This window comes from Zeus faber, assembly GCF_960531495.2.
Source record: "Zeus faber genome assembly, chromosome: 6".
In the NCBI taxonomy this organism is placed as follows: Eukaryota; Metazoa; Chordata; class Actinopteri; order Zeiformes; family Zeidae; genus Zeus; species Zeus faber.
Window position 1 is genome coordinate 17402928 of NC_137201.1, and position 13727 is coordinate 17416654.

The window sequence follows — 13727 nt, forward strand, 5'->3', positions numbered from 1 at the left end:
CAAATTTCCCCACAAATTATTTAGACTTATACTTAAGTGTAGGCATCCGAAATCTGTGCTTACAGTGTGGCTGTGGCTGGATCGGAAAACAGTCTGGCGCAAGTCATTTGAATTCCTGGATGTGGTTTGGTGAGAAAGATATCCCACAGTGTTCAACGCTCATGTGCTGGGCCAAAGTATTGCCAACTCATTCTTTACCTTTGAAAGGGACGGTTCTCATACAATCAGGGAACGTTTAATTGTTAACCCGAGCAAACAATTTCTTTAAATATACACTGATTATTAAAGTGATATTCCATTGTTTGTTTGTGTTGGTTGAATCACACTTTAAGTCCCAGAATTCCTGTGCATGCCTGATTAGTGCACTACTTCTGGGAAAGGCAGACCCCACCGCCAACAATGGAAACAGCATATAGAGGAGCACATACACAAGACAATTCTATTGAATGGCTCCTTCTTCGAAAGAACCAGCTAAAATAAGCACGTGAAAGTATCAAATATGAGATTTTTTTTTTAAAATAAATATTCTTACAGTCTACCACTTTAGAGGATAAAAAGCAAAGGCACAGTTAAAATAATTGAAATAAAAAAATCGCTCCCTTTATATGTAGTTCTTGTTAGACGTATTAATATTATTCCACCATAGGTATCATTGTCATTGTTATATAAGACGCACATATTTCACACGGAGAAAGAAAATGCAGTTACATAATAATATTTCAAAGCACACCTCGTAATTGTTAGATCACAGCACGCTGGGAAATTAAAACGACACTGGGTTTGAATTGCGGCGGAGCCCGCGCATGCGCAGACGAGCGAGGTACGCCTAAAGAACAGGAAATGAGCCATTCAACAGCTCCTCCAAAAAGCCTAAACGAGATGTCGCCCGCCCGACTCTCTCTGTGAATCTCTCAACCGTGTCGAGGACGTTGTCGTATTTCGGATAAAGGTTACCGTGACGAGTAGCGGCTGACGGGAGCGAGGGGAAAAAAAATAGTTTGGCTTTTTTTTTTGTTTAAGTTAGATTTGAAGTATCGCCGTTAAACGGCGAGTCGGACTCGGAAGCAAGGGCGTGTTTGAAGCTACAGTTAGATGTTAGCTTGGTAGCTCCGCTGCGTCGTCTACTCCGTTTAACTTTCCTACGTTTGAGTTCTGATCTCCGAGTTGCGAGGATGGGATGCACGTTGAGCACGGACGACAAGGCCGCTCAGGAGCGCAGCAAAATGATCGACAGGAATCTGCGGGACGACGGAGAAAAGGCTGCCCGGGAGGTGAAGCTGCTGCTGCTGGGTGAGGGGACTGGGTCCGGGGGGGGTGGGGAGGTGGAGGACATAGTCACAACGCACAGCAAAATAACACTCGATCGGAACTGTTAACACGCCCGACGTGATGTTATTTTATTTCCTTTAAACCTTTTTTTTTTTTTTTTTTTTGAACCGTGTTGTGTACCGTGTTTGATCTGAAGGAAAAGTTGGCCCGGGATTGTTGCTCTCCACGGTTAGCAACAGATTAGCCTGTCAGCTACACCGCGGAGGGACGGTTGTTCCCCCAACAGAGCAGTGCAAAAAGAAGGAAAACGTGGCAAAGCTTTGTGTTGTCACGTTATTTGGTAAACAACTTAACTACATAGAGTAAACACACACACACACACAACTGTGCGATATATTGTAATAACACTGTAATAAGTTACATTAACCCACCCGTTATTATCCCCGCTGTGCATACATGTTATTCGTCGTGTACAGAATTGTCGAGACAAACTCATGGCACATGAAAAAGTACTTGGCCCAGTAAACAGATTCAAGATTCTGACCAGATTTCACATTAAAGTGCTAAACTTGGCCACGTCTTGCGTGCATCACAAATCACTAACAAGATGATAACTAGTTCAGTAGGCAACAAATGACATCCGTCCAGAGTCGATGTTTGACATTTTTCTCGCCCACTGTAGTTGTTTGTTAGGAATCAGGATTTTAGTTATGTTCGTTGCGTGCGTCAGGGTGTACTGTGGAGCATCGTTTTAAGCTTTTATTTACCCAACTCTCTTCACACTCAACATGTTACTTGCCGCCCTGGGCGTGGCCCAGATAGTTTGCGAGTTACAAACTACACACTAAGTTACAAACTAGAAATGCGTTATTCTTTTAACATTTTAGTTATATCTCAAACAAAGCGTTGCATTTTCAAGAGACTGAGCCACTAAAGCTGATATGACTTGTAGCTTAGCCAGGAACAGAGTAGTGACATAGGCAACCTCTACAGCCTGATTAACATAACAAACACTGTGGGTAATTCCATAAGAATAAACTCAGATAAACCAACGCTTGGGGGGGATCTGGTCTGCAGCAGATTTGAGCTGCGAGGTTTGTTTTTAGTTTTGTCTTCCTCAGTTCTGGAACAGATATTTTTCTACTTTGATATAAACTGTCTGGGACAGGTGCACACACACTGACCACATGGGCTAGTGTGCTGCGCAGCCACTGAAATAAGTTGTTAGATGTTGCATGAGTCATTCGAGATGGAGCTGATTTGAATTTTCATGGTTGTTTATTTTTCTCGGCAATACCAATGAGCACCTGCATTAGATGTGTGGGCCCAGCTGTTTTAAAACAGCAAGAATTCTCCTCTCCTCATAACGCTGAGGGAAACATGGATTTATAGAGAGTTAGGTATTATTATGTTTTAGAACAAATGTATTTTAAGGATGTCACTTTTGCATTGTTGAAATATACAGTATATAATTAAACAGGGTGAGAATATTAAATTTGCAGATGAGCTAGGGATTCTGCTACAGGAGTCTTATGTCGTCTCTAGATGAGAGCTCAGAGTAGGAGGAGCATAAATCACGTCTTTTTTTTTTTTTTTACTGCACAGACACTCAAAATTATACTTTTGAGTTTTTATTTATTTTCTTGGGCCATTTGTGTACTGCAAAGCGCCACGTGCTCGGTATTCATTGCTCTGTCTCTGGGGAGATGTTTGTAAATCTCATTTGGTTTGAGGAAAATGCCTGTCCTCTTAGGGCCTGCCAACGCAGCTCCTCTCAGACCCCCTGTTTCACCCACAATGCCAAACAGTTTTTGCATTTTTACATAATTGCTAGCCACTGGGCCAATCACTTTCCTCGGGACACTGGTGTGGGTTTTGAATTGAGGTTGCAGTCTGATATGGTGCTCCCATTTTGCTACAGTTTATGCGTGTGCTGCATTTGTTTTATCATCAGGGATGGTGAATTGGAGAGCAGTTCTCCTCACTAGGGAGGCAGAAGTCCCAACAGAGGGAAGGCAATTAAAATGTTGTGTGCTCAGGTGAAAACATGCCTGCCTCAGAGGAAGCTGGGACCGGGGATGAAACACTGCATCAAGCAACTAAGCAATTCCTTTTTGAAATTGAATTATTAACAAAGCTGTTTTTGGACTTGTGTGTTTTAGAGTCTCTCACAAAATGATCTTGATTAATCATACATCAATGTGCCATGTCCCATTTTGGGGGTTATATATTGTTTTCATGATTATAGAGAGAAGGAACAGATAATAGATATGAAGGGAACTATTTTGTGTGAAGTTCAAATAACTGCCCTGAGCCTCACCAAATGTTTCTGTTGCTAACCCAGCAATGTTTAAACCGCGCATAATCTCATTGACAAGGGGATACAGTTGATTAATCCAATTGGTCTAATGCCTGGCTAACCCTCCGTAGGATACTTGTCCACAGCATACTGCGACAGCTAAGCTGATGAAAACAGCACTTAAACATTAGTGTCATGTTTTTTCATGCTGATGAAAGGTCTTTTGACAGTTTTATATATTGTGCTTTGCCACATAACAATTATTTTATCTACTGCATGGCAATAAAATACGGTTATTTCAAAATCATACCCAATTAAAAGCCATATTATTTTATATGTCTGGCCTACAAATTCAGCTGGTTGTAAGAAAGAACCCCAAAATTATTTAAACTTTAAACATTTGAGAAAGTTAAAAAGTTGGTGTTTTGTCAACATTGGTCTACCCTGCTTGTTCTGATAGATTCTTATCTTTCCCCGTTCAGGTGCTGGAGAGTCTGGAAAGAGTACAATTGTTAAGCAAATGAAGTAAGTGTATTCTTGGTACCTGTAACTTGATTAAATAGCTAACTTCCGCACAAACTGAAATGCTAACATTAGCCTTTGTTTTCGTCTTCCATCTATCTGTTAGGATCATCCATGAGGCTGGCTATTCAGAGGAGGAGTGCAAGCAGTACAAGGCGGTGGTCTACAGCAACACCATCCAGTCCATCATTGCCATCATCAGAGCTATGGGACGTCTGAAGATTGAATTTGCAGATGCTGCCCGGGCGGTGAGTAAAGAAAACAGAGGAATGGTTGGTGTTGGGTAGGGCTGAGTGGTAAACTGAAAATGTCCTGATGACGACCTGAAGAATCTCTCAGCAGCCTTACTTTGCTCATGTCTCTTCAATAAATATATTTTTTAATGTGTGCAGCCATGACCTGTCCCCTTTAAAAACTGTGACACCTAGTTGCAGTAATCGTTTGCATGCTTCCTCATCCAGCATTCTTCATTCAAAACAAATGGAGCATGCCAGGCATGAGGCAACATGAGCAGCAATGCCGTAAGCCAGTCACACTGTGATGACCCAGAAAAAGAAAATAAGTTTCAGTGTAAATTGTCACAAGTCAATGTAATCGTATTTGTTTAAGAAAAACAAAACACAACTTTTTGTTGTGTGTCGGAATGTAAAACACACCTTGTTTCTCACTTATACACATCTGCATACTTGCATTTTCTTATTGGATAAAAATATCCTAGTTTTAACAGTTTAGCTTATTAAAAACATGACCTTTCAGCAGATCATGTAATACAGACTCTGAGATACCAGGGAGCCTCGATTGTAGTTTAAAAAAGGGAGTTTAAAAGCTGCAGTTGAATGGAGGAATTTGTGCACCATGGACCCCTTAACCAGCTCAGGAATGAAAATAAATGTAACTTCGAGTTATTCTGAAATAGAAGTATTGTTTGGAGAAGTAACAGAACACCATACAATTTTAGAGAGACGCAATGAAACCCCAGTTAAATAAATCCATTAGGAGTCACAAACAGATTTCAAAACATGTGGCAGGACATAAAAGCAGACCAAAGAAAGGTTGCGTCAAATAAAATACAAGAAACATTGTGAACGAGGTGTGGAGGGAGCTGACCCCGATGCGCCAGGTGGTCTGGCAGATAGCAGAGAGAGTGGATGTTGAGACGGCTGCAATTCCCCCCTTCACGACCTTTTATTATACCTGCACTAATTTGCACCTGCTCTTCAGAGGTGGAGAAAGTTCCTGCACGAAGCAAACCTCCACAAATCATTGAGCCTTAATACATCCAGTGGAATGAACCAATCGTCATAACCCCTCCTATTGCTTGTGCGATCCAACCTTAAATGAATATGCGTGTTGTTTATAGCGGCCTTTCTGAAGCGGGGTGGGGGTCGCGACCCACTGGTGGGCGCCAGAGAGTTGCCAGGGGGGGCCTTGAGATGGCTCGAAAAAGCTACAGCGCCATGATTTGGGGAACTTTCAAAACCTCGCATCAGAGCTGGAGACCTAAGGGAAGGCACGTGCGCAACTTGACAGTGCGCGCTACACTGAGCAGATTGAAAACTGTCTGTCAGACTTCTTACAAAGGGTTTCAAGACTTTGCTTCACTCGAGCCAATCGCCACATTTATGTGCAGACCATTTAGGGAAGATGTTGAGGTTGATTCACTCGCATCAAAAATCGCAACACTTTCACCTGAACTGGTCTGCAGTGGAGGATTAGATGTTGACACTACAGGCTGACATTCAGCTGAAGTCCAGGGCTCATGGACAGTTTTGGAACTTACTCATAGAGGGAAAAGTACCCAAACATGAGGAAATGTGCTACCTCCTTAACTGCATTATTCAGCTGTACTTATTTATGCGAGTCAGCCTTTTCCCACATGAAGATTATTAAGTCCAAATAGCGTTCCACCATGACTGATGATCATTTGAAAGCCTGCTTGAGGCTGGCTTCCAGCAGCTACTGTCTGGACTATGCAACCCTGGCCGACTCCATTCAGTGCAAGTCATCAGAGTAAGGTAGTGACATAAATGTATTTAATTGTATTGTGCCGTAAAGGTTCATGCAGTGACGCAAGGTACGCCGTGTGTGTGTGTGTGTGTGTGTGTGTGTGTGTGTGTGTGTGTGTGTGTGTGTGTGTGTGTGTGTGTGTGTGTGTGTGTGTGTGTGTGTGTGTGTGTGTGTGTGTGTGTGTGTGTGTGTGTGTGTGTGGCATTTCTTTTAATGCAGGTAGATAATTTTGACCTGGTCATTTTAAAAGTAGCTCGCAAGCTGAAAAAGTGTCGGCACCCCTGGTCTAGGCTATGGGCCTAGCACAAAACATAGTGACAAAATAATTCTGGACATCCCTCTCCACTCCGCAATTGTGGTGCTGAAAGGACACAGCACAGGCACAGTGCCGCAGTGATTAAGTGTAGAAGAAAAGCAAATCCATATCTGATGGGATGGTTCGAATTACGGGAGGGCGGGGTTGGAGCAGCTCCGGCAGGAGCAACTCCACAGTGGAGGGCACAATCTGCAGCTCAGATCAGAGTCATCTTTTTTTCCAAACAAAACAAATAAAAACAGTGTTTTTATTATAGATTTGCGTCTTTAACGCTCTTTTATAATTGAAAGAAACAAAAAATAGCCCTGTGTGTACTGGGACTCACCCCACAACACAGACTAATCGGTAAATGCCTCCAACCCATCAACCAGCAAAAAAACCCAAAAAACCCTCTGTGCCCTCTGTCTCTGACCTGGATGGTGAGAACACATTTGCAATAAAAAAAATCCCAAGCAGCTCATGATGCAGCTGTTATTTACCATTCAGAAGCATCACCTTGAAGCTCTGAAGACAAAATATGAGGCCAAGTTTATCCTTGGGGGTGACATGCACGTTTCCTTCAAAAATCCCTCCATGGCCGTGCTTACACTGCTGCTGGCCTATAAGCAAAATGATCAAATTCAATTTTATAATGGTCCTTTTTCTTCAGTATTTATTTTTAAGACATTTCCGTTTTTGGAGTCTTTATTCATTTCTTAATTTTGGAGAAATGGTAACTTAAATGTTATTATGAAAGCAAACGCCTGAGTTATCATTGTAGATAAGAGACAGGAGAAAATTTTAAAAAGTAGAAGTCTGTATCATATGTGTTGGATCCCTGAAATATTTTATTTGACGCAGCGGGGGCCTTGGCAGCAAAACAGTTGAACCACTGGTTTATAGTGGTTTGATGTTTAATAAAACAACACACATGGTTCGAGGGACAGAAAGCCTCTGAAATCTGGCCCTCGATCGGACAAGGAAAACACAGCGGAGATCTTAAGATTCCCGCAAATTCTCTGTGTAGTTTATTATCATAAGCATAGAAATGAATCCCAGAGGCTAAAAGACTAAAGGTTAGGATGAAGCCGGGTGGTTTCAGTGTGTAAGTTAAGGACTGGATTGGCACACAGCCTGTATCTGTTGTTATTATTTCTAGTCTTTAACTAGACATGGTTGGCCTCCCCAGGATGACGCCCGGCAGCTGTTTGTCCTGGCGGGCTCCGCGGAGGAAGGCTTCATGACCGGTGAGCTGGCCGGGGTCATCCAGCGCCTGTGGAAGGACGGAGGAGTCCAAGCCTGCTTCGGCCGCTCCAGGGAGTACCAGCTCAACGACTCTGCCGCATAGTGAGTTCTCGCACACTGATCGGCACGCCACGAGCCTCGCTTTAGCAGGGCGGGAACTACACAGGAAATGGAGGGTTCCGATTTTTTCCCCCCTCATTCTCTCCTTTTTTACCATCTGTCTTTTCATTCTTCTGTCCATTTTGGGGGGTTAGGGTTATATAATATATAGTTTTGTGTTTATATTGTTATATTTAATGCTTTGCCTCTGCGTTTTGCCTTTCTCCCTCCAAAGCTATCTCAATGACTTGGACAGGATAGCCCATGGTGCCTACGTGCCCACCCAGCAGGATGTTCTGAGGACCAGGGTCAAGACCACTGGCATCGTGGAGACACACTTCACCTTCAAGGACTTGCATTTCAAGTGAGCGCTGCGACGGAAGTTGGGGAATTTATTCACCTCATTTTTATAAGTGATTTGTCTTTGTTGAAATAAAACATAGGTGTGGATTTGTAGGCAAGGTTTTGCCCTGTGTACCCGACGCCAGGACCCAGACAACTAGTTTATATGTCATGTGCTTCTTGTATGCAGACTAGAGAGGGTTAAATGCCCTGGCTCTGGTCACCAGGCAACACCAGACTCCATCTCCTGAAGAAGGGGGTGGCCGGCTCGCTACCTTTATTCTCTTTTCAACATGTACAACAATGTGTTTCACAAATCCATTTGCAACATTGTATTTATACATTTCACTGTTGGTGAGGAGGATTAATTCAAGATTAGATTATTAAGACTGCTAACTACTGGCTATGGCTGACTGACTGACTACTGACTGGCTGCACGAGTCCACAGAAGAACCTCATACAATACACAGTGAAGATTACGCAACTAAAACTGGTGGCCAGAGAAAATGACATGACACATTTTCTTTCACTATACAAACCTTAAGTTTTGTTATCTCACTGATGATAAAGAGAGGAACAACTTGGGTGTCAGGCTTTACATTGATATAATTATATAAGATGCCATGCTGCCGCGTCTCACATTTAAAAAAAAAAAAAAAAAAAAAAAGAACAGCCATATAGTTGTGCTCGAGTGAAATAAATAATCTATCTCTGATTAATTTGAGAGACTACAGGAATGAACTCGCATTCGACTTTCCCCGGTTATGAAATAAACCGATCCACCCCCCCCCCAGTTGCCATGGAAGTAAACAGGGAAAAGCTTTATTCAGCTTCACAAAGAACTCAAACATAATCCACGATGTAGCCAAATCACACCACAGCAGTCTGTCGTGTGAGTGAAACAGCGCTGTTGAGATCAATTTCTGTCCTTCCACCTTTTCACTTACAATTTCTGAAAATAACTAAAAATGCTTTTTATTTTTATTTTATTTTTTTGTTTTTTTTAGAGCTTATTGTGCGTAATCACCGTGTGTCATGACACTTCACTGCATATATGTATGACCCTTTGTATATGTATGTGACAAATAACCTCTTGAACTTGAGTTAGCTGTAATGGCGACATGAGATCTTATTTCACACCCAGTGCAAGTTGGAATGGCATAAAAAAAATAAAAAATAAACTGTAACCGACCCTTGCAGTTGAAAACTAATGTGAATGTAGCTTAGCCGCAGCGCCGCGAGGTGTTCCTGGGGTAACGGCCATCTTTATTTCCCGCGCAGGATGTTCGATGTCGGCGGACAGAGGTCGGAGAGAAAGAAGTGGATCCACTGCTTTGAGGGCGTGACTGCAATCATCTTCTGCGTGGCCCTGAGCGACTACGACCTCGTGCTGGCCGAGGACGAGGAGATGGTGCGGAGAGCCCTACCCCCCCGGCTCGTTTCTCTCACTTTGCCTTTTGTGCCCCCAAAACGCTCGCCGTGCGACCGCTAATGTTCTGCTTTTCTCCCCGCTATCCGGCGCTTCGCTTCCTCCCCCAGAACCGAATGCACGAGAGCATGAAGCTGTTTGACTCCATCTGCAACAACAAGTGGTTCACAGACACCTCCATCATCCTCTTCCTCAACAAGAAGGACTTGTTTGAGGAGAAGATCAAGAGAAGTCCCCTCACCATCTGCTACCCCGAGTACGCAGGTGAGGCGGCGCACGCCATGCAGAGCAGTGGTTATGGAAAGCATGCAAATCACCTCTGTGGTTCCGGGAGTGAGCACCCGGAATGGACCGTCGTGACAGCAGAAATCAGGGTTTCCAGACTACTGTTGTCAATACTTTAATTATGTACTTAATATTTGAATGTACATTCTGCCTGCAGTGAAGGTATTCGATTTTTATTCACTCATAACAAATGGCGCTCCAAATGTTTTCTTTCATTTTTTTATTTTTTTTATTTAATTGAAAGGTTGTCGGCATGCTGCCTGCTTTGCTTCATTAACAGTGTTGTTGTTTTCTATTAGCTTTTGATGATTTTTAAGATAAAAAAAAAAAAAAAGCTGTGGTCACCAATTTCCACCTCAGCAAAACAAAGCGTAGCCTTTTTTCTCACAATTTGCAATTAGCAGAAAAGAACAAACATCTGTTTTCCTTTTTTTTTTTTTTTTTTTTTTTAAATCCATATAAATAGAATTCTGCACTGTAATAAAGTGATTCTGAGTTCACAGTTTGCATTTATAAGTGGTAGTTGCAATTTGGGGAAAATAACTCAATATATACTCAATATACAAGACTTCCGTATATGACAGGAATGGTCCTTAATAATGATTCAACGGCCTCCTGTTTTATGTTTTGGTGAAACAGTATCACTTTAATTAAAAGAATTCGAGGTGACGCTTCCCACATTTGACTTCCTCTCGTACCCCCCCCGTCTGCCCCGCTGCGTCCCCTCAGGCTCAAACACCTACGAGGAGGCGGCGGCCTACATCCAGTGTCAGTTTGAGGACCTTAACAAGAGGAAGGACACCAAGGAGATCTACACCCACTTCACCTGCGCCACCGACACCAAAAATGTGCAGTTTGTCTTCGATGCGGTCACCGACGTCATCATCAAGAACAACCTGAAGGACTGCGGCCTCTTCTGAGGTAAGTCAAACTGTAAACACTGTCCACTCGCGTTTTAGATAGAGGGTATGCGATGATGTCACTTCCCCCTTGCGCAATACGCCCCCTCAGTGGGGCTGGGTGGCAAAACATCCTGTAACATGGCTGCCATTTAGTAAGGGAAACTGCCAAACCGGGAGTAAAACCAATGATTTTCTGCCTAAATTAAAGGCAGTTGGAGTCGACACTGATCCTCACAACTTACCAAAGAACCAGTGGTCCATGGGCATTGACGTGTGGCCAGGAGTCGGGTTTCCTGACATTTATAAGAACCTTATTTTGACGCCGGGGGAAATGCTGAATCTTGGCGAAGCGTCTGATCTGTTGAAAGGTTTTCGGCAGAACATATCGAGCGGACTATCATTTCTCTGTCAAGCTGACTTTATCAACCTTTCAGTCACAAGCTTCATCAGAGCACTACAGGGATGTCATTCAAAATGCACCCAAAACAAATACGAAACATTCCTGTTAAAATACTACATACATTAATGTGAAATAACTCAATACATTACAGAATAAATATTAACTAAATGCACAATTTTCTTCCCATTGGGTATTACTGATGAGGCGCACGTTGAAAATTCCCTTTTAGACTGAGCACGTCCTTAGTATCACAGTCAAGATGTCGTGGCTTATTCAAATGCTATTTTACATGACCTCATTTTCACGTCATCAATCTGAAGCCACGACGGTTTGCACAGAGCACGACGTGTAAGAGCGGCAGCAGCGAGCGCTCTGCTTGTGTCGACAAGTCCTTTTTTCTCAGAAACTTGCTGGCATGGTAGACGTCTTTCCCAGCTTGTTTACAGCCGGGGGTTGATCAGCGCTGGAGGTGAAACTCAACGCACTTGACACGTAGTCAGGGTGTAGGGTATCATGTGCTGCTTCCCCCCCTCTCTGAAACAAAGTTTTACTCGTCATGTGATATTCATTTATTCACATCTAATTTGCGTAAAGGGTGTGATATTACCCCCAAAAATCCAACATTACCAACGTGTAATGGCAACTACAAGAGCACGTTTCGCCGCCTGGTTTCCAGTCGTTTCTGTGGATCGCAGCGATTCTTTTTTTTTTTTTTTTTTTTCCGGCACTCTGTAAAAAGATGGCTCCGATTTCTTGTTTAATCTATATGCACAGTCAATCGCACAGCAGCTCTATCCCATTTTAGATGTTTCTTTTTTTTTTTTTTTTTTTTGTCTTTTTTTTGTGTGTGTTTCCGCGGTATTCAAGCCAAACGCTAGCGCTGCCGCTCGACGTTCTGCCGCTCAGTGGTTGCAACCCACAGTGAGTTCCGCCTCTGTGACATCACATGCATACCTTCTATCCGCATTAGGAAAAACAAAAGTATAAATATGTGTATGAAATGTTTCAAAATCTCTACTCATGGATTTGTGTTTTTTGTCTTTGTGTTCAGGCAGTGCGGCGGCCACCCTGCAGTGACCTTTTTTTCAAGAGGGGGGGGGGGGGGGGGGGGGGGGGTCTGTGACTAGAACGAATTCTGCACGGACACCGTTGAGAGAGTCACTTTTAACCTCTTATTAACTTATGTTGATACGGAAAAGGTTTTAAAGATGGTGTGTAGAGAGGAGAAAAAAAAATTGTGTAAAATATTTGTACAACTGTCACTATGGCTGGGGTTTTTCACTGTTTTTAAAGATGTGTTCATTTTAATGGTCATTTTTAATTTTTATATGGAAAAGGGGGTCTTCGCATTTATTTTTATTTTATTCTTTGAAAGGAACAAACTTAATTTTCTCTCTTTAGGTACTTTTGCCTTGCATGCCTTAGTTGCAGTGTTTTTTATTTTCCTTTTTATTTTCTTTTTCCAGTAGTTGTTAGGTCATATCGATGTTACCATTAAAATGTTCACATATCCACCCCCACCCCCCCTTTCCCAGTCTGTTTCACCAATCACAGACATCTCAGATTTTTGCCTAAAAGTGAGACCAAGATGCTCTCTAACGACCAATTCACTCTGGGCCCTGACAGAGTGTGTGTGTGACTGTGACTGTGAGTGTGTGTGAGTGAGTGACTGTGCGGTATGGCTACGGCCAAAACCCTGTCCTGAAAGTTTCTGCTGAGGCGGTGCAAAGACGAGTGTGCCTGGGCGTGCGTGCCTGTTTGTGTCGGTGTATACACAATATTAATCAAAGGGACCTTTAATCTCTGCCTGTCATCCTCTTTCAAAGTTGTATTTATTTTATTTTTTTTAAGAGACCAAAAAAAGCTACTCTAATTAATGTGTGCATGTTATCGGTGTGTTGCTATCAACAGGAACATTCCTTTTTTCCAAATCACGAGCGGAAAGATGCTTTGACAAGAGGATCTAATTGACAGTTCCGTAGCAGACAGTGAAGGTGCACAGATATCTGAGTAGAAGTGCACTTTTGATGGGTTATGGTTTCAGGTTACGCCCCCCCCCCCCCCCCCCAACATTTCCCCCCAGCCACAAATCTTGTGTTTCCATTGAATGGGGACGTGTAATTTCCATGATTTTTTTGCTAATAAAAGTGTTGCTGTGGTGACACCATGGCATCCCCTCCTAAAATGTCTCTTTTTTTTTTTTTGCCTTTTGTTGGATGTGTTATTTGTTTTGACCGGCAGCATTTGGGGACTTCTAAACTCACACCGAGGCTGCCTGGATAGAATTGTCAATTTATACTTCCCTCTAGCGGAGGATATAAGCATTGCAGAGTAGGAATAAACAAGGGATTGTGAGAAAGGAATTATCTGCGCTAATTTTATGTTAAAAACAGCTTTAATGATCCTTGACCAACATGGAACAAATGTTTCTACGCATTGTGAAGGAATAATTCCTGTGTTATTAGAGAACTTATTAAAAATTGAGCTATTGGAATATTTGTTATACAATACTATGTAGCTATTGAAAGAGTTTCAAATCCTCATTGGTAATTGATTTATTTTTTGTATCTTAGAGTATAAAACACAATAATATTTTCTCAATTCCTTATACTCAGTGCAAAAACATGGTCATT

The 13727-nt window shown here is 42.5% G+C and overlaps 1 protein-coding gene across 1 annotated transcript; it reads left to right on the forward strand.

Annotated features, from left to right (window-relative positions):
• Window positions 1-860: 860 nt before the first annotated feature.
• On the forward strand, window positions 861-12210 carry LOC307231404 (guanine nucleotide-binding protein G(i) subunit alpha-1). Its single transcript, XM_080002091.1, has 9 exons — window positions 861-1290; window positions 4051-4093; window positions 4197-4338; window positions 7582-7739; window positions 7972-8100; window positions 9360-9489; window positions 9618-9771; window positions 10522-10713; window positions 12146-12210. Exons 1-8 carry the CDS (start codon window positions 1173-1175, stop codon window positions 10710-10712), a joined length of 1065 nt encoding a protein of 354 aa, XP_079858217.1. The 5' UTR covers window positions 861-1172; the 3' UTR covers window position 10713; window positions 12146-12210.
• Window positions 12211-13727: the final 1517 nt, after the last annotated feature.

Excerpts from the sequence above, each read along its gene's own strand:
- LOC307231404 (XM_080002091.1), top strand. The coding sequence starts at position 1,173 with ATGGGATGCACGTTGAGCACGGACGACAAGGCCGCTCAGGAGCGCAGC. Across the intron at positions 1,291-4,050 it reads GGTGAAGCTGCTGCTGCTGG|GTGCTGGAGAGTCTGGAAAG; the intron begins GTGAGGGGACTG and ends TTCCCCGTTCAG. Across the intron at positions 8,101-9,359 it reads TTCAAGGACTTGCATTTCAA|GATGTTCGATGTCGGCGGAC; the intron begins GTGAGCGCTGCG and ends TTTCCCGCGCAG.